The following is a 24,976-nucleotide window of genomic DNA, read 5'->3' on the forward strand; positions in this document are numbered from 1 at the left end:
CCGGCCCGCGCCCCGCCCGCCCGCCGCGCGCGGCGAACCGCCGCAGCCGCCGAGCCCCGCCGGTGCCGCCCCGTCCGGCCCGGCCGGCAGCATGGGGATGAGGACGCAGAACCGCGGCAGGCGGAGCCAAGGTGCGGGGGGCTCGGTGGCGGCTGCGGGCGGAGTGGGGAGCGCCGGCCGCGGCAGGGCGGCGGCTGCAGCCCGGGGGACGCGTTGCCTTCCGGCCTCCCCCGTCCCTGCCGGCCGTGGGGGTGCGGGGCGCGGGCCGGCCCGCCCGAGGCTGGGGGCAGGCGGGGCCTCCGCCTTCCCCGCTAGCGTGTGTGAGCGGGAAGGGAGCGGGCACGGAGCCTGCAGGGCAGGGGCCCGCCCGAGCCACCGTGGCTCCGGTAGCGGGGCTCGGGGTCGCGCCTCGCTGCCGCCCGCGCGGCCGCCCCGAGCTGTGCCGGCCCGGCCGTGCCGCGCGGACACAGTGCCCGTGCCACGGCGGCGGAAGGAGCCAAGGGCCGCGCTCTGCACGGGGACGAGTACAGCCCGTGAGGGGCTGTGATCCTCCGAGAGTACAGCCCGTGAGGGGCTGTGATCCTCCGAGAGCCCGGGCCTGGATTGAGCGTCCCGCAATTGTCGCCGCACGGTACCTCCGTGCTGTACCGGCACCGAGCGCGGCTGTGGGCAGCACCTCAGGCTGCCGGCTTCGGCCGCGTTTGCGAGGCCGATTTCTGTGCCCACTTCTTTACTTAGTTAACTTTCGTCTTCTCCAAAGCTATTACTCATGGATTACAATGGATTGTACCCTGTGTGTGCAACATCCCCCGGCGTTTAGCTGTAGATCAAAGTGTTTTGGTTTGGTGGGATTTTAATGCAAGTGTAGTTGAATAATAAAAGACTCAAACGTTTTAAAGGTCTTAAAAAGTGATTCCTTACCCAGATTTAACTATCTGTGGGCTGCTCTGATGCCCTGTTCCTATGAATAGTCATAGGGGCACTTGTCATTCGCGATAAAAAAAAGTTGCAAACATGTGAAAATGCTTTCCATGAGCCAACTGTTGCTCTTCAAAAATGCCTAAAATATTTTCAGATATAAACTTGATTACACGCATAACGTAAAACAATGGTAGGAATTATTCAGTGCTGCATTGTAATGTCAAGATCACGCATCGCTGCATAAAATCAGAGCCATTTGAGATAACATTAGGCTGTTGGGTTGCATCTCCGTGTCAGATGTCACTTCAGGCGACTGTGACAGATGCCACTTCAGAAGATGTCTGACATCAAAGTACAGTTTGAACATAAATTCTAATACTATATGGGAATATGAAATTCAGAGCAAAAACTAGCATCTTGTGCACCCGATTTTTATGCTTTCTTATGTGGTGTAAAGGAAGTTCTATGACAAATACATCCTTTTTCTGACTATTCTTACATTTGTCAAAATACTTTTATAGACAGTCAGAAAGCATGTCGATTGTTGACCATAAAAAGGGAATAAATAGGATAAAAGATCTAAATTTAATTCAGGCTGCAGCAAGCTTTACTTGAATGACTTCTGTTTAGCAAAAAAATAAAGTTCAAAAGTAGGGAAGAATTACAGTGTGTCTGTTAAATTGGGAAGCCATCGCTTGTCTGCATAGGAGGCTACAATGGTGGCAGAAACGTGTGATTGAACACTCCAGTGTAGAGGTTCTCAGGCACGCAGGAAGGATCCTTAGAGAGAGCAAGGATTAGCACAGGCAGAGAGACTAATACACTGAGCTGAGCTGGAAATCTGTGTGCCTGAACAAACTTGGCAGAACAGCCACTGGGTTGCTTGCAGTTCATGAAAGGGGGAGAACACATCATATTTATGGTTTCTCAAAAGAGCTGTATCTAAAATGTTAATACAGAGAAATTGGGATACACTATGCCATGCCCTGGTTGTATGCCATTCAAAGTTTCTTGCTCAGTCTTAGCCTCATCATTTTAAAGAAAGAACCAAAATATGGCACTTGTTTATATCAGGCCTTGTTTTGTCTAGTAAGAATACTGAGAAAATATATATATTTTTTAATATATTAGAGTGTATAGGATTTTCGTGTAGGTCTTGTCAAAGTTCAAATAAGGCTGAGATACCAAAGAATTAATCTGCTATGTTTTTCCCTAATTCCAGGTATAAACCTTGAAGTTATTTACTGTAGTATTTTCAGGAGCCAGTTAATATGCTCACAGATTTATAGTACGATCTCAAATAATCTGAATACTTTAATTTTAAACCAGCTTTGTTGCTTAAATCCAGTCTTCTGCACTGGGCTGTTTAAGTCCCATTGCTGTTCAGGTATGTGTTCAGGAGCAGCAATGCCTAACAGCATTGTGCACTTACTGTTAATCAACGACACACATTTGTGCCACTTTTATCTTACAGCAGTGGGGAACTCACCATTACTGCTGCATAGAGGCTGCTATTAGGTTTAGGCAGTTTGCACAGGCTTACAGGATTTTAAAACAAAATTTAAATGCTTCAAATGTTTATAGACAGCATCATCTTATTTAGATTTTTCCTGCTTTGTAGGAAGTCCTTGCATTAATCTGACTTGAGCTGAAAGGGTGTTAACACAGAGACTTGTGAACTACTTTTTTTTAAAATTATTCCTTCATTTACCACTTGAACAAGCAGCTTATTAAATTTACTAAATTATTAGTTTGGTAGCACTAGTTTTTAGAAGCTGAAGTTTTCTTTGACCAACAAGAAAGAAAAAAGGAAAAATATTTACAAGTTTTATTTGAATCATAATAATTTTAACTGAAATTGGGAAATGTTAATCAATATTCTTAACTTTTACCAAATTTACTTTAATTTACCAAAGTAAAACCTTCACTCAGTAAATTATATATTGTGACTGGGAGAAAAGTCTGATACCCACCTCATCACAGCCTCCTTTCAGGCAGTTGTAGCAAACTGACATAAATTAATTTTCTTTTGCCTGCAGTTCATATCACAAAATGTGCTACTGACACAGCCATTTGTTTCTGCTTTTGGAGTATGAATGGAGCAATAGTTTGCATCCAGAACTTACCTTGCTGAAGCCTGTAGCTAGAAAAATTTTAACAAATATTTTTCCAGAGTTACTTAGTAAGATATGACTGAATGACTATATTTCATTGGATTTCTTAAATTTTTCAGAGGAGGGCTTGACTCGTGAAACTGAAATACAATTTTGGTTGCATGGTTTTAATTAATACAGAATACTGTAAGATTAATAATTCTAAAGGTCTGAGAGACCTAACTCTTAGGCATTGAGAGTATGTGTAAAGAAGAGCTTTTGTGTAATCCAGTATAGTAAGTGTATAAATAGCACCCATCTAATTAATGGCTTAGGAGATTATGTATAGTGCTTGTCAGGGGGTGTATAATTTTTGTCATATTTTGCCTATGACACAATTGATCCTACGCAAAATTCAGAGGAAACGTTTGGGATTTTATTTCAAAATTGGAGTAGTGTGATTTCCTGGGTCTCTATTCATTGAGTTTGCTTCAGGAAGTTTAGATAATAATAACTATTCTTTCTGCTGGTGAATTCTGCTATTTATTAACAAATGTTAAACGGGATTATTTTAAAGATGGCTTCACATGTGAGACGTTATACTCGCAGTATTGATAAGGGGTCCAAGAGGCTTTTGTCTCCCTTGCATGAACAGGAAAGAAAATACAGGTGTGATTATGACATGCTTGTTTTGCCTCACTGTAACTTTCAAATAAAATGGAGCACTGTATGCATTCAGTAAGTGGCTAAATCTAAAGCCATTTTTGACGGCTTCTTGTGATTGCATAGGTGCTGCAGAAAAGTAGTGGAGACTTGCCATCTTCGCACCTGTGTTCTTCACCTAGAGAAGGAGTCTGTGGGCGGGTCACTGCTCTCTGCTGGCCTTTTTGTCTGTCCAGTTCTGCATCTCTAGGCAGCCAAGGATAAGCAACCAGAGAATCTTAAACTAGATGACCAGTTGTAGTTCCTATAGTACCTTAACAGCCACAGCTGAGCAAGTAGGGCGTGTTTGAGGGGAGGAATGGCCACAGGTAGGGAAGAGGCAGCAAAGTGGGGCCAGTGAAAGGAGTTTAAGGGGGATGGTTCAAAGATGTAAGCTACGTGAACAGGAGAGCAGGCCTCATTAGTAGTACTACTAAAAGAATATGGGTTTTTTTTAAATATATCATGCTAATACAAAGGGAAAACAGTTAAAAACAGAAAAAAATAGTTTTTTATTTAAATAAAGTTTAAATCCAATGTGGATTTTCATAACTAGGTTAATCTTTTAATGTACTCTGAGCTATCATCTTTCATCTGTGTATTTCTGTGTTGTATTCATATATACAAAAATTTCTGTAGCATAAAGAATTAATGGATACTCTGGTTTGAAAATTCTCCTAGTACCAAAAGGCAAGGAGCATGTATTTCAGGTCGTAATTCAGTTCCTTTAAGTATGACCTTGTCAGATATATTAGGTAAAATGCTTAAAGGAGTTTCCATGACTGCTTGAAGTAACTTCAGGTTTCACAGAGATTCCCTAAACTAGTTTTCTTTCCTCAGCATGTGTAAAGCATTAATGTTGTTGTGTACTGTTAGTTGTTTAGAATTAGAAGAGTTAATTCATAGCAGGAAGCCCACTGAAGAGATCATAAAACTGGTTGGTAGAATTAAGGTGGTAGTGGTAGATATCCTTGATATGTATGAAATACACAGCACAAATCTTCTGCATGTCATTGCCTGAATTATCCACTTGTGCAGAGGTGTCTCTTAAGTGATTTCTGGTTTAGAGCATTGAGATATTAGGGAATAAAAAAAGGAAGAAAAAGAGTTGGGAGCAAAAGAAGCAAGAATACCAAACCTTTATAAATCACTATAGTGGCTAGAGTGCTTGCAAAGCGCTTGTTAGCTTGGGTCCTTATCAGTCTCAGAGGGATCAAATGCCCAAATCTCATGTGGATGGTGCAATTCTAGCCTGTTAGAGGCAGAGGTGTTTCTGCATTGCCAGCTGAGAGGAGGCCACTAGAGAGCTAGGAATGCACGAGTTCTGGAGCCACCAAAACCAAACTGCTTCACAAAAGGGTCAGTATTGAGAGTGATAAGCATATTCTTCTGGAACAGCTGGGGAGACCTGAAATCTAAATCCACCTGCGGTTGAGGGTTGTCTGAACCCAGGCTAAGGTCTGGGAGCTGCCTTTTGGAAATTACAGTGTTCACAGGCCTCTACACAGTTAAGGTTTCATGTCTTGTAGTGCTAGATTTAGATGCCTATATCCAATATCCCACCTAACATCTCTGTATTTTTATGGATTATCTTTTAAGTAGCAAGTCTTGGTGGGTAAGGATAGCGTGATTGATTTATTTACTTAATTTTCATTTGCTTGACTGAAGTACATGCTTGTTATAAAAATAGTAAGTCTAATACTTGTGTTTAAAATCTTTTCTGGGAGAACATGGTAATGAAAGACTGGGCTTCTTTCCAGTACATATTCACATTCCAAATCTGAAATGGCTTTGTAGAAAAATCATTTCTATAAATTCAGCATATCCACTAACAACCAGGAAAAAAGGAAGCCACCAATTTCTATAGCTTTTAATTCTGTAAAATCAGAAGTTCAGATAGGATGCATTTAAAATTTAAATAAAAATATACTCTAAACAAAATATCTTTCAATTCTCTTTAGAATAATGTGGTTATTACTTATGTTAGATACCAGCTGGAAAGAATTATAGAGAAAGCTGTTTTGGTTTTGTCTTCATTGTTGCTTAGTGTCATAGAAGGAGCTAAAAGATCAAATAAATTTTTAGAAGTATTTAATTTGTTTGCTCTCTGTACTTTATGTATGTCAGTATGAAAATCCTGATTTTATATTCAGTGTGGACAGTCCACTTACATCTATAAGGAAATTTACGTTTAGATCAGATAGTTCCATGTGTCAAAGGTATTTTCCAAGTTATCCTCACATTGTTTGGTTTATATTCGATTAGCTATAAATTACTGAAAATCCCACCTTCTCCTTTAAAATTCTCTTCACATATCTAAGCATTCAATTTTGTTTTTGCTGTTGCACAAATAACACAGCTGGAATCCAAATAAATACCCATTCAGGTCAAAAGACAACCTGAATTTATAATTGTGAAACTTTTGACCATTAGCACTTTCTACTTTCAGTAAGGTAGAAAGAGCCTGCACATACCAAATTCTCCAGTTTCTTCGCTGACATTGCCAACATGTTTCTTCATTATAAGAGTGATTTCTGTGCCATCTATATGTCCATAGTCAAAATAGAGGGCATAGAAATATTTTTTATTTCTCCCGACTGACACTTTTTGACAGCTTCTTTCGCCTGTGAAATACTGATGCCGATTTGTTTTTTTTTTTTCCCTGCTCCTTCCCCGGATACAAATTAATTGTAAAGCGCAAAAGCAGCAGACAGTTTTTCCGGTGGAATTTCCACTGTGCCATCTGCTGGTGACGCAAAGCAAGTGAAAGGGTAAGGGCCAGCCTTCCTGCAGTGCTGAACTGTGCTGTCTGCAGCTGGAGACAGTAAAGGCAGCAGGTTTCTGAGTGTCCCTGATGGTGTTTAACGCGGGACAAAGTCAGTTAGCTTACTTGAAGAGAATCAACTGTAGAGAGAACAATGTCTGGTTTTTTCAAGTGATCATGCTTGCCCTTCTCGGATTCTGTCACATAAGGGTGAGTTAGAGGTGGTACTGCCAGCATTTACCTTACAATGCCGCAGGTGCTTCCCTCTGCAATTATAGCCTAGCCCTGAAGCACAGAGAACAGTGGAATATTTAAGTTATTTGAGCAATTTTGAAGGAAACAGTTTTGATTCTCAGTTGTCTGCTGAAATCTGGATTGCAGGTATATATGCATGCAGGTTTTTATCACTAGAGAAAATTCTTTCAACTGGAATTTATAATCTAACATTCAAGTCCTCCCAAAGATTTGCATTCTTCCAGCACCTGCATGTTGTAAATAATGGAAGACATGGGTTTCAGGGTGGATCCTGCTAGACTGTGGATTCCACTTGTATGTAGTAGTGTGTGGTAGAAAAATAAAATATTTTATAAGGAAAGAAATGCTTTATTGGAAAAGGTTTGCAGTCATTGTGGAAATATTCTGACTCTAATAAATCTAATAAATTCTTGCTGTATATTTGGAACTTTAATATTTGAAAGATAATTTCTTGTTTGTCGCTTGTATGTTTAAATCACAAATGGAGATAAGGAAGAGTTGTACCATGAGGGGAATGAGCTATTTGAAATCGATACAGATGAGCAGGAGTGTTGTCCTTTGGCTTTAAAGATAACAGTATAAAGTTAAAACAATTGCAGGATAGTGTTGAAAAAATCTCCAAGAGCATTTTTTTTCTTTTTTTTTCTTTGTCCCTTTTCAACTTGCTAATCTGAACTTCACAGCAAAAGGAGTGGGAGCACCGTTATTGCAAGCACCACAGCTAATACTGCAAATCCACAGAAGCCTGTACTGTTTAAAGGCTGGCTTTTCAAAGTATGAACATAATTCAAGATTGCCCTGGTATATTTTGTGCTTTGTAAGAAAGGTTGAATCCGTTGATCCAGATTTAGTGTCATTTCACAACAGGGTAAAATTATTTTAATTTTTTTTTTTTCTTTTAAGATATTTTTATAGCTTCCTATACAGTCCTAGTCATTCAAAGTTTAGTACAGTATGGCTTTTATATGAGGCCTTTGGATAAATAATATTAAAACATCATTAAATGAATGATTTGTTTTGCTTCAATCTCTACTAATCAATATTTAAGACACCATGTTAACCATTGTGTGCAACATGCCGTTGAACTTACAAACAGAGCTATATACTATAGTACTTATATATGTAATTGCAATAGTACTTCAACAGTCGTTGTGTAACAGTGGGAAATGAAAAGGAAGCCCTGAACAGCCAGGTGCTGGGCATGCAGGAGGTGAGCTGTGAGAGGTGGCATTAAGAACTGTTGCCGTGTGTGGCATGGCTGTCATCACAGCTCCCTGCACCCCCCAGGCAGTTTGTAATTGTGTCTGCCTTTATCCCCCTGGCTAAGGTCACTGAGAGGAGATTCCCGCTCATACTGGGTGGGTTCAGTGTGCTTCTTCATAGGCTGAAACGGGAAAAGCCAGAGGTCTACAGGAGCAGTAGAGCAGTCGAGTTACCCACTTCACCTGCATGGTGGTTGCAGACTCTTGCACGACAGCTGAGAAGTATAATGGGGATGGGAAGACCATGTGGACCTTGATAGTTAATAGCAGAACTTGTCTATACAGTTTTAGAATTAATGTCAGGTAAGTGTGGTTGATATATTTACCCTCTTAAAAAATCCTGTTTGTTTTGGTCTATATCTTATATACCTTGGATGCCTTAAAGCAGCGCTCTGTGTACATTAGTATTTGTAGTCTTAGCATATCTCCTGTCCAAATTTGTTCTAAAAGTGTTGCAGGTTCTTAATTAGTTCCCATGCCAATTTTTAAATCTTAGGTTTCATGACAGCCAGTGGTTTTCAAAGAGGAGATGCAGATTTTTTAATCTACATTCTCTCATTTTTTAGAATTTTTTTTAACTTTTGTTGGCATCTCCACTGGTCTGTCAAGTTCCCACAGACAAAGTGTCATGTCAAAGTGCTGTGAACTTTGAAACAAAATGGAGGTTAGCATAGAAACAGAATCATGGCCATATCTCTGTACAGTTTAATGACCAGTGTAAAGTTCAGACTAAAGTGTTCTGATGGTCTGTTCTGCTCTTTAGCTCCCTGAACCACTGAGAGCACTATAACTGTATCTTGGTGTTTAGATTAGGTTATTTAACTGCACTTGTAGTTCAGTGATTATAAAATGATTTAATGAGATTTTGAAAAAGATCCACTGGAACCATTCTTGCATTCTTTGGAGAAATACTTTATCTTGTGTCTAAAAATATGTGTGGGGATTTTTCTCTAACTTTTGGGTTTTGTTGCCTGTTTAGTTAAAGCAAATGAATGCTCAGCTCTTGTCATTCCCAGATGTGGTCCAGCAAGTCCATTTAAAGGACACTTAAGTAACAAAAGTAATGGTAAGTAACATGTACTTTCATCAGAAGGTCAACTTGGTTCCTTTTATGTGAATTCATTGATTTTATGCTTAAAATGTTTTTATTAAAACTTCTGCATCAAGCTTATTTGGAGATATTTAATAGTACTTATATTTAGTATGCATTACTGAAAATACTTTCAAGGAGTAAGTTTTACTTTGACTGTGCTGCTGGCTACAAATTGGTAGCAAGATGAACAAATATATAAAGATCTCCCATCTCTATTAGCTGTAGTATACATATATACATATGTTTACCACATAAAGAGCCCCTGAGGTTAAACATGTTCCTTAAGAGCCAGTAGTTTACATAGGTTAGTGATTCTGTGCCATACTGACACCTCAGATACCTTTATTTCAAAAGAGCATAGGGTGAACAACAGGAAGTTTCCATGTTAGCATTTTCATAGTACAATTTCAGTGACTTTTGCAGTTATTTATTGAATTAATGGCTCACTATGGAAAGAAAAAGGATTGAAAGAAAGGATGATTTCATGTGATAGTAACTGGTAAAAAAATACTGCATTTGAGCAAAGAAGTTAAACAAATGGTGTTTTAAAATTTGTGACTTTGAATTTTAAACATTTTTAAATTCTGCTATTTTTTGCTTGCCTTTCTAATGTTCAAATGTATTTTAATCTTACAGTTTTCTGCATTGGCCCCTCTCGTAATCTTACTAACCAGTACCTGGTCAGAGATCACATGGTGGTTCATTATAACAGAATTCTTTCAGCCAAAGGTAAAAATGTGCATGTATGAATGAACTGTCTCCCTCTAAATTTAGCTCAATCTCTCAGAATAGGCTCATACCAAGAAGGAATGAACTAGATGAATATTCTTCCTTTTTCTTACCCACACATGTGTCAGCAAGATGTGGCTGCTACTTAATAATACAGGTGTATTATTGAGATAGCAAGTTTTGTATGAAAACATTTTCCTTAAATGTTACCAAAGATCCTACCTTAATCTTAGAGCACTTTGTGTTGTATTGGCTTCATTCTGCTTTTGTTGAAGTAATGAATTATGAAATAATAGTCTGAACTGAAAGTCACAGTGATAGTTATAACAGCAAACATAAAGAAATTATTTTAGGAATGAAGGCAGAACATTTCTACTTAAACTCAGATCAGAATGTCTTTCTTTTATTATATTTATTTCAAAAACTTAATGATCTTTTGTTCGTCTTGCAATGAATAGTAATAGCGAGTTCTAAGGTCTGTGAAAATTGCCCTGTGTGTTTGCAAATGAGAAAATCATGTTACTGTCAGAGTCCATACTCACAAATACAATACTCACAATGTTATCTCTCATGGCATACTCAGTATCCTCAGGTATGCAGGTAAATGCTATCAGAACAAAATATGCAGAAGCCTTTTGAAAAGAGGTGATGATTCTTCCTTTAAATATGTGTTTTACCCAGAGAGCTTTATCTCAAATCCTGTGACCATATTGATAACATCCTAATACTTAGGTACACAGTAACTAGCATGTTTTAAAATAAAGAATTAAATTAATCTTTGTTCTGTTTTGGTTTATTACTACATTTTTGTAGCTATCACATATACTAAGTAATATATACTAAGTAAATATTGAATCACTCACATTTGCTGCTTTTCTTATTTTCAGCAGCTGTAGACTCTTCATTGCCCAAAAGTAGGTTGACCAGCATCAAATGTAAGTATTTGTTATGTATATGTATTTTTATTTGTTATATGTTGATTCTGCAAATGCTTCTGTAAAACTAACTTAGCAAAAGAACCAGTGAAGAGTAACAACAGCATATAACCCTTAACTGAGCATTCATGTTCTGCTTGTTTATTCAGCTTTCAAGTAGTTTATTCAGCTACTTGTAGATGCATTGGATCTGCATCAAAGGGAATGCTGGAGAGATGGATCTGGGCTGTCAGTAATTAGTTGTGCTTAGCAGGGCAGTTCATTTCTCAATGGCAAAAGTGTCTCAACTGCAAGAGATAGGGTAATCTTAAGTATATGGTACAAGTGCACAGACAAAATCCTGGACCTTTCTTAACAAAAGCCTTGGAGGATTTCTCTCACTGCTCAATGTGTGCATGTAACTGATATTTTTTTTCTGACCTGCATTAATTTATATGCTGTTCCATCTGACCAAGATTCCTTTACAAACAGATAAGAAACTCTGCCATTTAGGCTGAAAGTTTTGCAGTTATCAAAGAGATAATTCCATGGGAAACACCTACTTTCAAATTCATCATTTTTGGTCTCACTGACTTCTCAGTATTTAAAGTTAAGACTACCCAGACATATCTTGTTTAGTTTCTGCACTATCCTTATAAATTCTAGGTTTTTATAATGAAATTAAAAATTATTTAAATTTTATTTCATACCTGGAGTTAGAGTGGTCACATTCTTTTCATGCAGTTCTGTGCAGTGTTCATCAAGAAATGCAGATTTCTGTACTGTAATAACCATGCAACCAAGTGTGACATGTTCAGGCATTAAGCTCAGTGCAAGGTACCATTTCTAGAGTCTCTGGTAAACCACTGGAGAGTCATTTTTCTTCCTCTGCTGTTTTGTGGAACAGATTACGTGGAGATGACAGCCAATAGCTCAGGCAGTAAGATTACAAATATGCTGAGGAGGAAAAGTAATGGAAAAGGGGTTTTAGAATACTTTCAAAACAATTTCTTCTTTCTTGCTCAAGATAAGACACGTGATTTATCCAGGCGCAATTTTAACTTCAATATAGTTGAATATCAGCGGTATCTCTAGTGTCACTGAGGATGAGGGGTCTGCACCTCTTTATTCTCACAGTAGTTCTTTGTGAGTGGTTCTCAGTATCATGTCATTGCTTCAACTGAAGCATATTATTACTTTTTTCTCTTTGTGTTCTTTGTCTTACTAGTTATTGCATTCCAAATAAAGTTTCTGTTCCCCCTCTATTTCAAGATTTGGGCAATGGGGTAAATTTAGTTTAAAATTATAGGATTTATTAACAGCATAGAGTTACAAAACAGAATTCCTGCAGATAGTGTTAAAAAATACCTCCTGAAAATGCTTCATGTACTGCTAGAGTAGCAGGTGAGTATTTATTTCCCTTTGGGGTTGTTGCCATGAATCAGTCATTAGTGTTTAAGAATTAAACATGATACTGTTGTTGGCATTCTCCCTGGCCAACTGAATGTGTTCTGTCCTTAAAGTGGATTTAGTTTCCACTGTTCTTTTCCTGGTATCTTAGCTGGCAGCAAAGCAGGCAAGGTGCCATGCCCCTGGGCTAGCAGTGAGCATGTTCCTGTGTGTTAGATCAGGCTTACTGACTTAAAATAGTTGTTAGAATGTGAAACTTCTTGATATGTGAAACTTCTATGTTCAGAATTAGTCCAAGCATGCTGATTGATACCAGTGGCCATTAGAAGCCTATGGTTGTGAAACTTGTGCCAGAAAACTTGACAAAGGCTATGCCAAGTAAGACAGCTGCTGCAACACATGCCTGGTTTCTAACAGTACTAACTTTTCAACCCATATGTTTAGAGGTTTTTCCACAAGGCATATTGATAGTACAGCTTGAACTCAGTGATTAGTGTGCTTAGGAATGCAGGTCTCTTTGATACTGGGCAGGGGGAGAAAAAGAAGGAAAACAAATATTCTGAGAAGTTACCCACCACAGATCTATTCTAGCCTAGTGGAACTTGAATTCTGGGAGGGAGGGCAGTGAGAGATGGGGAGAGGCAACAATTCAGACTGATAGTAACATTGGTTTTCTACCCTTTAAAGAGGTTAAGTTCAAGCAAAAATATCAAGAAATACATATTGTTATGTAACTCTGTATTTAAATCTCAATTTTCCCATGAACACATATATCTGTCTGCACTTAACATTATGAAAAAGCAGAGATCTATGAAAAGCTGTATTACATGTTTTGTTGTTGCTGCCATTTTACAGGAAGCTTTCACAAAATCGCTCTTATCTTTTTTTTTCTGTTAAATCTTGTCCTTAAGTATGTATTTCTGAAAATGAAAATTATAAGCAACCGAAATAAGCTCTTTAAATTCAAACACTAGGTAATTCTAATGCCTGTGTTATGTCTTTAGAAAGGTGGTCTAATATATTTATCAAGTCTGAAATTTGGTGAGCAGGAAAACTTACAGGTAAAATGGCTTTATGAATCTGTACTTTTAACTGTAGTGATTTTACTTCTTTTTTTTTTCCCCAGAACTTATTACTGTAAAGTTTCTCCTATAATAAGAAATGTTGAGGGCTTTTTTATGAGAGGTAATTAATTTTAGATATGTACATCAAAAATGCATTTTTCACAACTTCTAGTTGTGAAAAGACTTCAGATCATCTAGTCTGACATCATGAGTTAAGCAAACCAAATGTTTCATCCAGTTGTTCTAATATAGAACTTAACAGCCATATTGAATGTGGTAAATAAAGCACATAAACAAGAAAAGCCTGCAGTCTTGACTTGTAAATATCAAGAAATGGAGAAAATTATTTCCTTTTGTATCTGTTTCAGTAGTTATTCATCATTATTACTGAAAATATGTCCCTGATTTTTAATCAAATTTACCCAGCTTTACCATCTCTCTGCTGGTGGAGAGGGCTGTTGTTTTTATACAGTTGTCCACCATTACTCAGGATTACAAAATAGCCATAACATACCAGAGAACAAGAATAAAATTATACATTTCACTTATTTTCAGCATTATCTCAGTACAGTGTGTCTAAATTGTCCTTGGGGGCTGCCTCAGTGGTACCTTGAAAAAAAAAATCACTGTCAAGGGCCACCTAGAAGCCCGATGGACCTCTCTCTAGGGTGCACAAATGGAGGTTTACCTGGGCAGGCTTAGATGTTTCCTTCAGGGCTGGTGCAGCATTCCAGAGGTTGTGTGCAGTCACTGTTGGCAGGCTGCTGTGTTCTTCATAAGGCTGACAGAAGTATATAGGAGATGTCTACTGGATGAGGAGCCCATATGAGCATCAGAGGTGGATGGATTTGGGGTAATCCAGTGCTTCTAGCCTCTTCTGAAATGCATTTGAAGGATTCATATCTCACTGCTAGGCTTTATTTCCAAGTCTTAGCAATGACCAGATTTCACCATTAGTAGTTTTGTCAAGTAGTATCAGATTCCTGAAGTATATACCCTTATATAGCCGTTACTTTGTATTTGATACAAGCTAGGCTTTACTGTCAAGCCCTTAATAAATACTTTGTCACTCTTTTTTATGATGATTCTTTCCTTGTTTGATGATACAGTGCTACTGATAGTGGATGTAAAGAAGGACTGCAAAATCATCTGAGTTATGAAAATTAAAATTTCTGTGTTAAGGAATTTAGATTTAGACTTATAAGGGACCCAAACTTCATAGCTAAAGGCAGAATTCAGTTTTCATTTGTTGAGATCTCACCCCAGGTGCTTAAATTATGGTGTCCTGGAAATTCACGTAATGCTAGGAAACTGATAGTAAAAGTTCTTAGAGAAGGAAGAGCTTGCTTGCAGAAGTAATATCACCAACTGATACAGTGGACAGTTTAGTAATGGGCACTAGGCACTTCAAGCTCAGCCAAGATGATGTTTGTATGATTTATCTAAAAAATAATTCAAAAGGGAAATAACTCCAAGTGTGTAATTGCAAAAATAGCTTATATAAAAACACAGTGGAGAAATTCTGAGTGTTGGGTAATTCCTTTAAGATACATTGTTCTGTAAGCTGAACTCAAATCTAACTTTGTATTTTATTGTTGCCATCAATTATTTACATCAAAAATGAAATCACTTGAAGTTTAACTGGGAACTGTTTTGTGATAAATTTAGTGATTGGAAATTCAGAGCAAAGGACAACCACTGGCATTGCAGATCATACTGTCCCTCTAAGTGCAGAGCTTTCAAACTGACTAGGACTGTGATAGATATGATTAGATTGTTGCTTCCAGATTTATGACATTTGTTTTATAATTCTAAGCATATCTTGAAATGCTGCTGCAGTCTAGACTTACAGAAAAAATAATTCAGCCTATAGAGGGAGTATTCTAAAAGGGAGATAAAATTATGTGATTCTTGCTTTGAAGTGTGCTGTCCTCTGGGAAGAGTATTTGCCTAGGCAAAAGTGACAGATTGATCAGTGTCTTATAGGTATCTCTTTATGAGGAGTACTACAGTTTTACATCTGAAATTCAGTCTTATGCTTCCTTTCACTGACAACAAAATTAAGAGAATGTATTCATGGAGTGGATGCAATAAGGTATGGAATCTAGGTTCACAGACTGAATTTTTCTGATCTACAGAATGATTAAATTGTTTATATTCTAGTACATTTTCTCTTACTATCCTATGAATCTGTGGGGTTTTGAGCACAGTAGTTAACAATATACAATTAATCTCCAAAGCTCTAATAAGACTTCTAAAGGGAATCATTATTTGGATTTAGACCATATTTTTGCCACACGTTTTGTTTTTCTTTTTTAAAAAGATGAAAAGTAGCCCAGTGGGTTTTTGTTTTTTTTCATTTATTTGTCACAAGATATTTACTATTATGTACTATTCCCATATTTAACTCTACATATGTGACATGTTCCTGGAGCCAGTGTTCAAATAAAAACTACTTGCAGTGAAACTGTTTTAAGTATCTGTTAACAAATGCGGTTTATGTTTATTTCCCACAAGTCTATGACAGTATGCCAAGGATGCTTCTTTCAAATTTATGGACCTCACTGAAAGCTAAAGAAGCTTTATATCTGTAATGGATTTGGAGTAGAAGATGCCTTAAGCAGTGAGCAGTGTTTTCAATTAAAAGCTAAATCTCCCTTCTGTAATTGGATGTCTCTTGATTGCTGGTCTCTTTCTTTCTGTGGTTAATATATTCACACTACAACACAAGTGGTTATGTATGACAGGCTTAAGTATCTTCAGCTTCTCTCAGTTGTAATACTGTAATTAGTGCCTCAAAGTTCCCTATCTGGCTGAAGTCAAAGCATTAGACTGGATTCTCCAGTTTTTGCATGGGTAAATGACATATGAACTAAGGAGAGGTAGGGCACCATGCCTGTTTCTTCTTTTGTCTGTGTTGCTTGCTGACTGCCTCAGAGCTATCCTAACTTACCTCCAGCTGTTTGCATCTACATTAACTCCTTTTAGAAGAATTTCTCTACCTCTTACTTTTCTGGTTTCAAAATTCCTAGCTTTTACCATAGATCTAGCCTGAAAATTCCTGATTTGGCGTGTATAATACTGGAGTTTTCTGACATTCTGGTTTGCACGTCTGTGCTGCCTTTCAGTAAGTACATGAGTGACGTTATGGCTTTTGGAGCACACTTAATGGATTAGCTGAGCTAAGCTCACTGTATGACAGGTGCGAGGCAAGGACTCCACATTTCCCATGCTACCATGATGGTAGTCCCAGTGGCTCATTTCGATATCCCAAGATACCCTTAGCTGGAATCCCTACTGTTCTTTCATTCTTTATTCTGGAATATAAGCCATGCTTTGGGTGAAAAGTCACAGCACACAATCCTGGAGGAGGTTTTTTTAACAGCTTTGAATGTCAGTAGTAAAGGCATTCATGTATGTCAAATTTCCGAGTTTCTCCTGTAAAGAGCAGAATATGGACAACATGGGAATTCTGTTTTGCAGTGATACTCACACTGCTTTGCACTTTGCCCAGACACTCCTGTTAAGCCATGGTGTGCAGGTGGAACATGCAGTAAAATGTTAAAGTTTGTATTGTCTTAGGCAAAGTCACTTTTCACCTAAGCACCTGAGTGTAAGGAATTTGCTGTTTCAGACACCTACTCACCCTTACCCATACTTCTGTATGTATTGCATTTTTGCTTTGTAGGGTTCTCATTCACCCATTTCTCTAGATATTTGTTCAATCAGCCTTCACCATTTTACCTGAGCAGTAGGCAAGATGTGAGTTTTTATAGCCTCCATGCATGTGCATGCATAGACATGCTGTATTGGCCCAGAATAAGTAATGCTTTATCTCAAACATAGAAATATCTAACCTCTAGCTAATTTTTGAGTACTTCTCTGTAACTTTTAAGACAAACACAGTTAGAAATAACAGTAATTTAGAACAGACACAATAACTCAGTATAGAAATAAAAACATTCCACTTTAATTATTTAATGGTACGGTATATTTTATCATTCTGTTACAATGTATATTTTTAATTCAGAGTTGTATAATGCAGCATTTGTTAACTTCATCTAATTTTTTCCCAGTAATTTAAGCAGTTTCATAAGTACTCTAATAGTGTATGATGGATAAATCAGTAGCCATAAAAGAAATTACTCTATATTTTACATATCAGTTGTAAGAATTAAAACAAAGAGAAAGAGGGATATTTCTGAGCAATGAGAGCAAAGATTGCACATCTGAAAGATTAAAGCCCATCTTAAAAGGGGACTAAAATGTTTAAATACAATGAATACACTTAAGTATTTCCTGGAGATTAATCTATATGTAGGGTGCACAGATGAATGCATTTTAAAGGTTGGTTAAATGTCCTCAGATTGCTATAGGTCTCAGCTGTGTAGAAGAATGTACCACACCAATCCCTGAAGTTTTTTACATTTCCATGCATTAAATATAGTAGTGCATGTGCAGATTGAGGTCTCCCAGAGTATGATATAAATATATTATGAAACCAGAGAAGAAATCCTCAAAGGCCTTTGTGTGTCTCTATCAAACAAATGATTCATACACTTGGATATGTGTTAAGTGAATGAGAAAATTTTCATTTGGTACACAGACTTCAAAAGTATGTTTGTTTATTTTTTCCCTATTTGGGAATGAAATTACTAACTTTTTCATCAGCCTTATTTTGATTTTTCAACTCTGCAAATTCCGAGTGTTTTGTCCAGTTCTGGGCCCCACACTTCAAGAAAGACATCGAGGTGCTGGAGTGTATCCAGACAAGGGCAACAAAGCTGGTGAGGGGTCAAGAGCACAAGACACTCCTGGGAGGAGTGCCTGAGGGAGCTGGGGGTGTTTAGCCTGGAGAAAAGGAGGCTCAGGGGAGACCTTGTCACACTCTACAACTGCCTGAAAGGAGGCTGTAGCCAGGTGATGGTCAGCCTCTTCTGCCAGGCAACCAGCGCCAGGACAAGAGGATACAGTCCTAAGCTGTGCCAGGGGAGATTTAGGTTGGACATGAGGAAGAGGGCCTGCCCAGGAAGCTGATGGAGTCACCACCTCTGGAAGTGTTTAAGAAACAACTCGATGTGGCACTTCGTGCTGTGATTCAGTTGGTGAGGTAGTGATTGGTCAGAGGCTGGACTTGCTCTTGTAGGTTTTTTTCCAACCTAAATTATTTTCTGTTTCATCAGTGAAACCTGGCTCCTCACAACATGCAAAAGCTTTGGACTGTATTATGTAAGATTTAGATGATTGATGGCAAACTCATAAACAGAAAATTTACCTTCTTTTGGGCTACTTTATCTGATGACATAGATGCCAGACTCAACTTTTTGCACTGCAGATGAGGTCTTGGACTGCAGACCAGTGTGGACTGATAAAAATCTTGCACTCTGACCTGAAGTAGCTCTCTCAGAGCTGGCCTTCATTTTTTTTGTGTTCTTAACAGGGCTTGTTCTGCCCTGGATTTCTGTATTGAGGAAATTCCATGTTGTAAGCATGGATTTTTTTGCATGTCAGATTTTCTAGCAATAAACACGGGTTTTGTGAAATACTAGATGAGGGTACAGTCAAAGGAGTTCTAGCTGTAAAAAACTGATAGAAAGCATGTAACTTTTTGAGCAAAATGCTCTGTTAGCAATACTGATCATGGAAGTCCTGTATGCTGGTGTTTGTTTTGAGGTAAGAAAAGTTAAGGCACAGCTTCAGCTACAAGTATACTCTATTATTTTTTTTCTAAGAGTAGACATAAATTTTATAACTGCTATGTGTTGGAAGTGGAATGTATCTCAATAGTCTGACTTTACTGAGCAATTGGAAACCACTACAAGGTTTTCAAATCACTTAGGGAAACAAAGAATATTTCAGTTTGAATCTGACCAACTTTGTCTCTTCCCTAAGTTGCTGACCAGCAAAGAAGAGAGAAACTGAGGAAGAAGATAGGCAAATGTGGAGAGAAAATAAGTGTGTGTGAAGCTCCATCCTGTCCAAGAGACAATGGAAGGCTGCTGCCATCCTCTGCTAGAAAGGTATGTATTTTAATTCCGTTTAGTATAGGGATGATCACTGCTGTGCAGCAGTGGGGGCTGATAACTTTCAAGCAGCAGAAAGTAGACAAGGGTCTGCCTGGCATGTGCCCAGCACTGAATGCATGTCTTGACCTTCTGACAAAGATGTCAGGTATCTGGATGAAGAGTGCTTGCAGTAAATACAAGCTCTAATTACCCTTGAATTCTCTTGCTTTCACCTCAGCTGAAATTCCTGTCCTCTGTCACTCCAGAGCTTTGTACCATTTCCTAAGGCAGAGCTCTGTTGACTCCACCCTTCCAAGCAAAAGAATCAGGAATCTTCCATTTTTTCTTAATGAAAAGTCCTAGCTGATAATACATTTTTATCTAACAGTATACTAAATCATTCAGTTGCCTTTCTTGAAAGGAGAAATAGTGCTTAGACTAAAATATACCTTTCTGTATGTATGTGTTCTGCTTATATGCATAGGCTTAGTTTGGCTGACATTTCATCAAGATACATGGTGTGTATTTCTAACTAATAAATAAATACATAAATAGCCCAATAAATTATATTCTTATTCATCACTATAAATGAGTAATTGCATCTTGAAACTGAATTATTTAACTCTGTGGTTCTAACAGCATAAGCTTCATACATTGTTTAAATAGCTGTAAAGCTAGAGGACATTTCCAAGTAGTACAGCAAACACTGTCAGTTTCTTTCTGTGTGACTGATTTTTGTAGCAGGCAGCCTGAGTGTGATCTTATTGCAGTGCAGAGAAATAATGCTTTGAAATTCAATACATGGCTTTTATTTATGGATGAAAGCGCAGACATGAATTAGAAAAGGGAAGAAATGTGATAATTAAAATCTAAATTTTATTTTTTATTAATACCAATTTTGTCCTTCCATGTTATTTTTTGCAAACTTGGGGCAGGCAAAGTTCCTTAAATTGTTTCAGTGCAAAACCAAGTAACATGTGTCTTTAATTACTGCATGAACTCCCAGCTTTAAAATGAAAGTATGCACTGTAACAAAGTGCAGCTTTTTTCCTTTTTTTTAAAAATAAGATTTTCTAAAATTCTATCTGAATTGAGCTAGCCATGAGTAAAAGCTGTGATTTGAACAAGACTTGGTATTTCATATCTCATGTTCAAGTAATCCTATCAATAGGCATTTCTGGCTGCTAATGAATTTTTTAAAATAAATTAATCCGTGCCAAAAGCCAGTTGAAGTAAGGCTGATTCATAGGAGGTTAAATTTTCTCTTGTAACCATTTGAAGTGTGCCATTGCCTTGACCTTTCAAGATCCCTTTCAGACTGGTTTTTGAGATTTTTTTATTTTTAATGAAGAATGAAAGTTGTGGCCATCTGCTTGTGCATATGAAATATAGATTGGGAAACACCATTAACTATTCTAGTCTCTTGTTAATTTTGTATGCAACATACGTGTGGCTGTCTGAAATGCCCACTGAAATGCTTTATATTTAAAGCTTTATTACACTCTTATAGTACCAGCAGTCTGAACAGCTATTGTGCTTAAATTGGTTCTGTCATAATGGGAGATGTCAGTGGCTAAACAAAGCAGAAGAACCTTCTGAGCATCAAAGTTGTTTTCGTTGGGAATATTCAGATTTTCTTTCAGGCTTCACAGTGACCATCACGTCTTGTACTGGTTGTTTGAATTAATGCACACTCAGTAATACCCCTTCTAAATACCATCACAATATTTGATAAAATTAGGAGCTACTACATTAAAGAATTGACACCTACACACATGCAGAAAAGGAAAGCGTGTACCAGGACCATAGATTTGAAAAATAGTGATACCAAGATACAAACTGAATATGTTTATAGGAGGTCCAATTTTTTCACGTATTTGTATGAATTTTCTATAAAAGCAGCTTGTCACTTCATATAGGAGAGTTTTGCTCTGTCCAGACAGCAGAGAGCACGTGGTCAGCTGACTTAGAGCAATATTTAAATGGCTTTCTCAAGTAAATAATCATACACTCATTTATTGCAAATTTGCAGCTTCTGTGTCCTGACAGTGCAGTTCATAATGCATCTCTTTGATCTCATTTTATAATGATAGATGAACTATTCTCTTGGAAGACCTTTTCATACAAGAACAAGTTAATTTCAAGATTAAACTAATCTTACTGTAATTTCAGTGACCCCAGTGAGAGCTGCCTTGGACCTTTTATGAAAAAATATTTAGTAACCTTTCTTTTCAAAGTCTGGTTTTTATAAGGCAGCTGATACTTTAGTGGCTTTTGAGCTGGGAAACTAAAATTCTTGTAGAAATTAAAAGTAACATATAGAGAAATCTGGATTCTTCCCCGTCAGTTGACAGCAGTACGCTTTGATCTCTTTTTACTGAATTTTCTCTTCCACAGAGTCCATGAAAATTCAGAGGTCTGAATGCAAAATGCAAAGTACTGTTCAGTTTACCCCAGTTTTAAGACTAATAACATTGAAGCAGAAATACATACTTTATGAAACTTGTAAAAGGAGTTGCTGAAATGTATCATTGAGTGGATTTGTGTCTTTCAAAATGGATTATACTTAGTTGAATTAACAGAATGGAAACATATTGATAAGCAAGATACAAGTCAAGATTTTTTACTCCAAATTACCTGGGTTATAGTTCTTGATAGTTCTAATAGCTAAAGCTCAGATACTATAATGGATTTTTTTTTAAATTTTGTTTGAAGAATAGAACCAAATATATTTTAATAAGTGTGCTATTTGTAGGCATGTTTTTGTCTTTTTTTAATTTCTTATTTAAACATCTGATGTTTTTTATAGAAAACAGCAGAAAGTGAACATGCTTGCAGTTTATTTGCAACACAGGATAATTTTTTGAAAGTTCAAAAGAGACAAATTGCAGACAAACAGCATTCTCTGACACTCCTTAAAATCTTTTGAAGTGACAGAGTCCCTTGTTCATGGTATTGTTTCTTTGTCTACTTGGAGGGTATTTCTCGCTGTTTGAGTAGGAAAGTTTTGCCTCAGGATAAGGGTTTTGAAAGACATTCTGTTCTCTGTATTTGAATGAGTACATCTCACAGCTGACACAGATGCAGCTTTGGGTTGCAATTCTCTCTAGTCACGAGTGAGCTACTTGGTCTGTTCTACTTATGAAATATTTGAGAAGGAGAAGAAGATAACTGCCCTAAGCTTCCTCATGTATAAGGAGTGCTTAAATTTAGGATATTTCCCTGTCAACCTTGTGCTTTTGTCTTGTTTTGTATCAACTCAACTGCTTCTGAGGAACAGAACAGATCATTTTCATGAGGTGTAGATAAATAATCAGCTAATACAACTTTGTATCTCTTCTTAATAATTATTTTGCATAATGCAGGGAACCAGTCCTCATATGCTCACAAATGCTTCTACAATACCATTTATATTGCTCAATGAACTGCTTTGGTCACTGAGAATAAAGCATTTACAAGAATTAAGCTGTTTATAATATACACTGAAGGGTATGGAATTAGCTTTTATCTATGTAGGTGGATGCTGAAACTTTCCAGTCTTATCTGTGTTCTGTAGTGCTGAGCTACCACTGCAATTACTTTATATGCAAACAATCAGCTGGTAAGCCTTATTATTCTGCTTGCTAATACAGGCATTTGTTTGGCATTGTAACTGCATGTTATCAGTTCAGCATTTAATTATGCTGTAGTAGTAAAATACAGTTGACTCACATGAGACACCATCAAGAAGAGCTTATTTTACCTCAGCTAAATAAAAGAAAACTTCTTTGCATTATTCACCAGCAACTGTGGATATTCTGGGGTACTGGAATAGTTTAGATAGGTCTTACTGATGAGAGAAAAATTTGTTTTTAAGGAAATATATGGCAGTGTGATCTGTGACTTAATTTTCATTATGAAATATCTGCATTTTTAATATCCCTGTAAATTTCATTTACTGCATGCTACAAAATGTATATTCATCATAATTGAACTTTAATTTAAAATATTGTGTTTGAAAGGGAAAAAAAATGAAATAATGTAGATTCTAAGAAACAGTAGCAGTGTTATGGGAAAATGGAGCATTTATACAGTAAGAGTCTATTGCTAAGAATTTTTAGAAACACCTTTTTTAGGGTTGAATGTTAGTATAGAAAATCTGTGTATATTTACAAGTTATACTACCAATTATATAGGTTAATATGCTACACTATATCTTACTGGTTTACTAGTAATATATTACTGTCTTACACTATCTATTTGTAGCTTAGAATGTAATGGATTTTCAATAAATGTATAAAGATTTCCAGTTTTGGTCATTGGGGTTTTTTCTCTCCAAGCTTACCCCAGTAGGAGACTTCAGAAGTCTCAGGACAAGTATTGATTATCTTGCAGAATCCCCACAGGCACTTTTTTTTACAGTTGTTTTTGTGACTTTTGTTGACATTCATTGGATTGTCACTTCCTGGTGGGGTAAATCACACATCCAGCCTTCAATCTACATCTTAATGAGCTGATTATTTTCAAAAATGTAAGTGTTCTTGAGGATTTTCTCAAGATTTATATTGTGCTCAGGCAATTAAGCCCCATTGGAAATGCACTGGATCTGTGTTTCAGTCTTACTCTCTCAAAGTAGTTCCCACATATCTTAATTGTGAGACCAGGATAGGCTGCTTGGTGAATCTGTGAATCTTCTCAACTGGCATTATGGTTGTATGTCATAAATAAATGCATGTCACAGCACATGTATAGGTTATACCATACTGCATGTCTCTTTTTCAGGCTCCCTATAGGGCACGTGTTCCTTCAGTAACTTCAGTAATGTAATGTTTCTGCTTAATAGTTTTTACTTGCTTGCTAGAAGTATAATAGAGATGAATGAAACACGTATGAAAATCATCTTTGTTTTCTTCCTTTTGTCACTGCAGAGCTTATGGTCTGTACTGGAGTCTCGTTATCTTCCTGTTCTTTGTTCAGGTGGTGAAAGTATATGGACAAGTGTTAGACTACCTGAACTAGACTTCCAATTTGTTAAAAACCTCAAATGGCCTTAGAAATTTAATTTTCTTCTTAGTAAACACCTCTACTTGTCTTAAAATCTTACAGCACTTTGTTGCTGATGATGTGGACCTATATAAACTGCCCTAGTGTTGGGAAAGTATGATAGTAATTTTAGAAAGTTAGCTGTTGTTTCTGATTTGGGTTTTCTCAGATGTTATATTTCAGTCGTTGTTTTGTCTGGTGGATTGCATGGTACAGCAGTGAGATTTTCCAGAATAAAACTATCCTCAGCTTGTCTCCCTCAAACTGTTGCACTGTAAGCCCTGTCTCTGGGAGTTGTGGTGCTAGATAGAGTAACACAGTGGGAATAATCTTTTCTGCATCATACAGTTGTTGAATTTCATAAATAGTTACGTGTGTGGATGCAATAAATTGGTTTATACAAAATTTTGTTTGCTGATAGGCTTCTGGTTTAATCTTCCAGTTCTGCAGTATGCCTGCCCTGCCCATAGAGACTGTAAAGTGTCATACATAATTTTCACTGATTGACAAACTATTCAGTGGATGACACTGAATATCCTAGGTAGGAAAAAAGCATACAACAGCTGTTTTCATAAGGTGTTTCAAACACATTGTAAAGCAAAATTACGAGTGTGCATACCCTGTCCAGGTATTTAAGCTTTCATATTGCAATTTTTTCAAAACTCTATGACTGAAATAAAACTTTTATTTAATTGTTCTTTTTAAGATTAAAAAAAACAAACAAAAAAATTATCAGACCAAC

The 24,976-nt window shown here is 37.3% G+C and overlaps 1 protein-coding gene across 4 annotated transcripts in view; it reads left to right on the forward strand.

Annotated features, from left to right (window-relative positions):
• SPATA7 (spermatogenesis associated 7) overlaps positions 1–24,976 on the forward strand; it is a 33,850-nt gene continuing 8,874 nt past the window's right edge. The window contains exons 1-5 of one of the 4 annotated variants that reach the window (XM_030274812.4): positions 1–131; positions 8,977–9,063; positions 9,727–9,819; positions 10,707–10,754; positions 19,100–19,227. In XM_030274812.4, coding sequence (XP_030130672.4) covers positions 92–131; positions 8,977–9,063; positions 9,727–9,819; positions 10,707–10,754; positions 19,100–19,227 — 396 coding nt within the window. In that variant the 5' untranslated portion in view covers positions 1–91. The remainder of the gene's footprint in view (positions 132–8,976; positions 9,064–9,726; positions 9,820–10,706; positions 10,755–19,099; positions 19,228–24,976) is intronic. The other 3 variants (XM_030274813.4, XM_030274816.4, XM_072930325.1) reach the window with 3 other exon arrangements.

Source organism: Taeniopygia guttata, chromosome 5 (assembly GCF_048771995.1).
Source record: "Taeniopygia guttata chromosome 5, bTaeGut7.mat, whole genome shotgun sequence".
Taxonomy (NCBI): Eukaryota; Metazoa; Chordata; class Aves; order Passeriformes; family Estrildidae; genus Taeniopygia; species Taeniopygia guttata.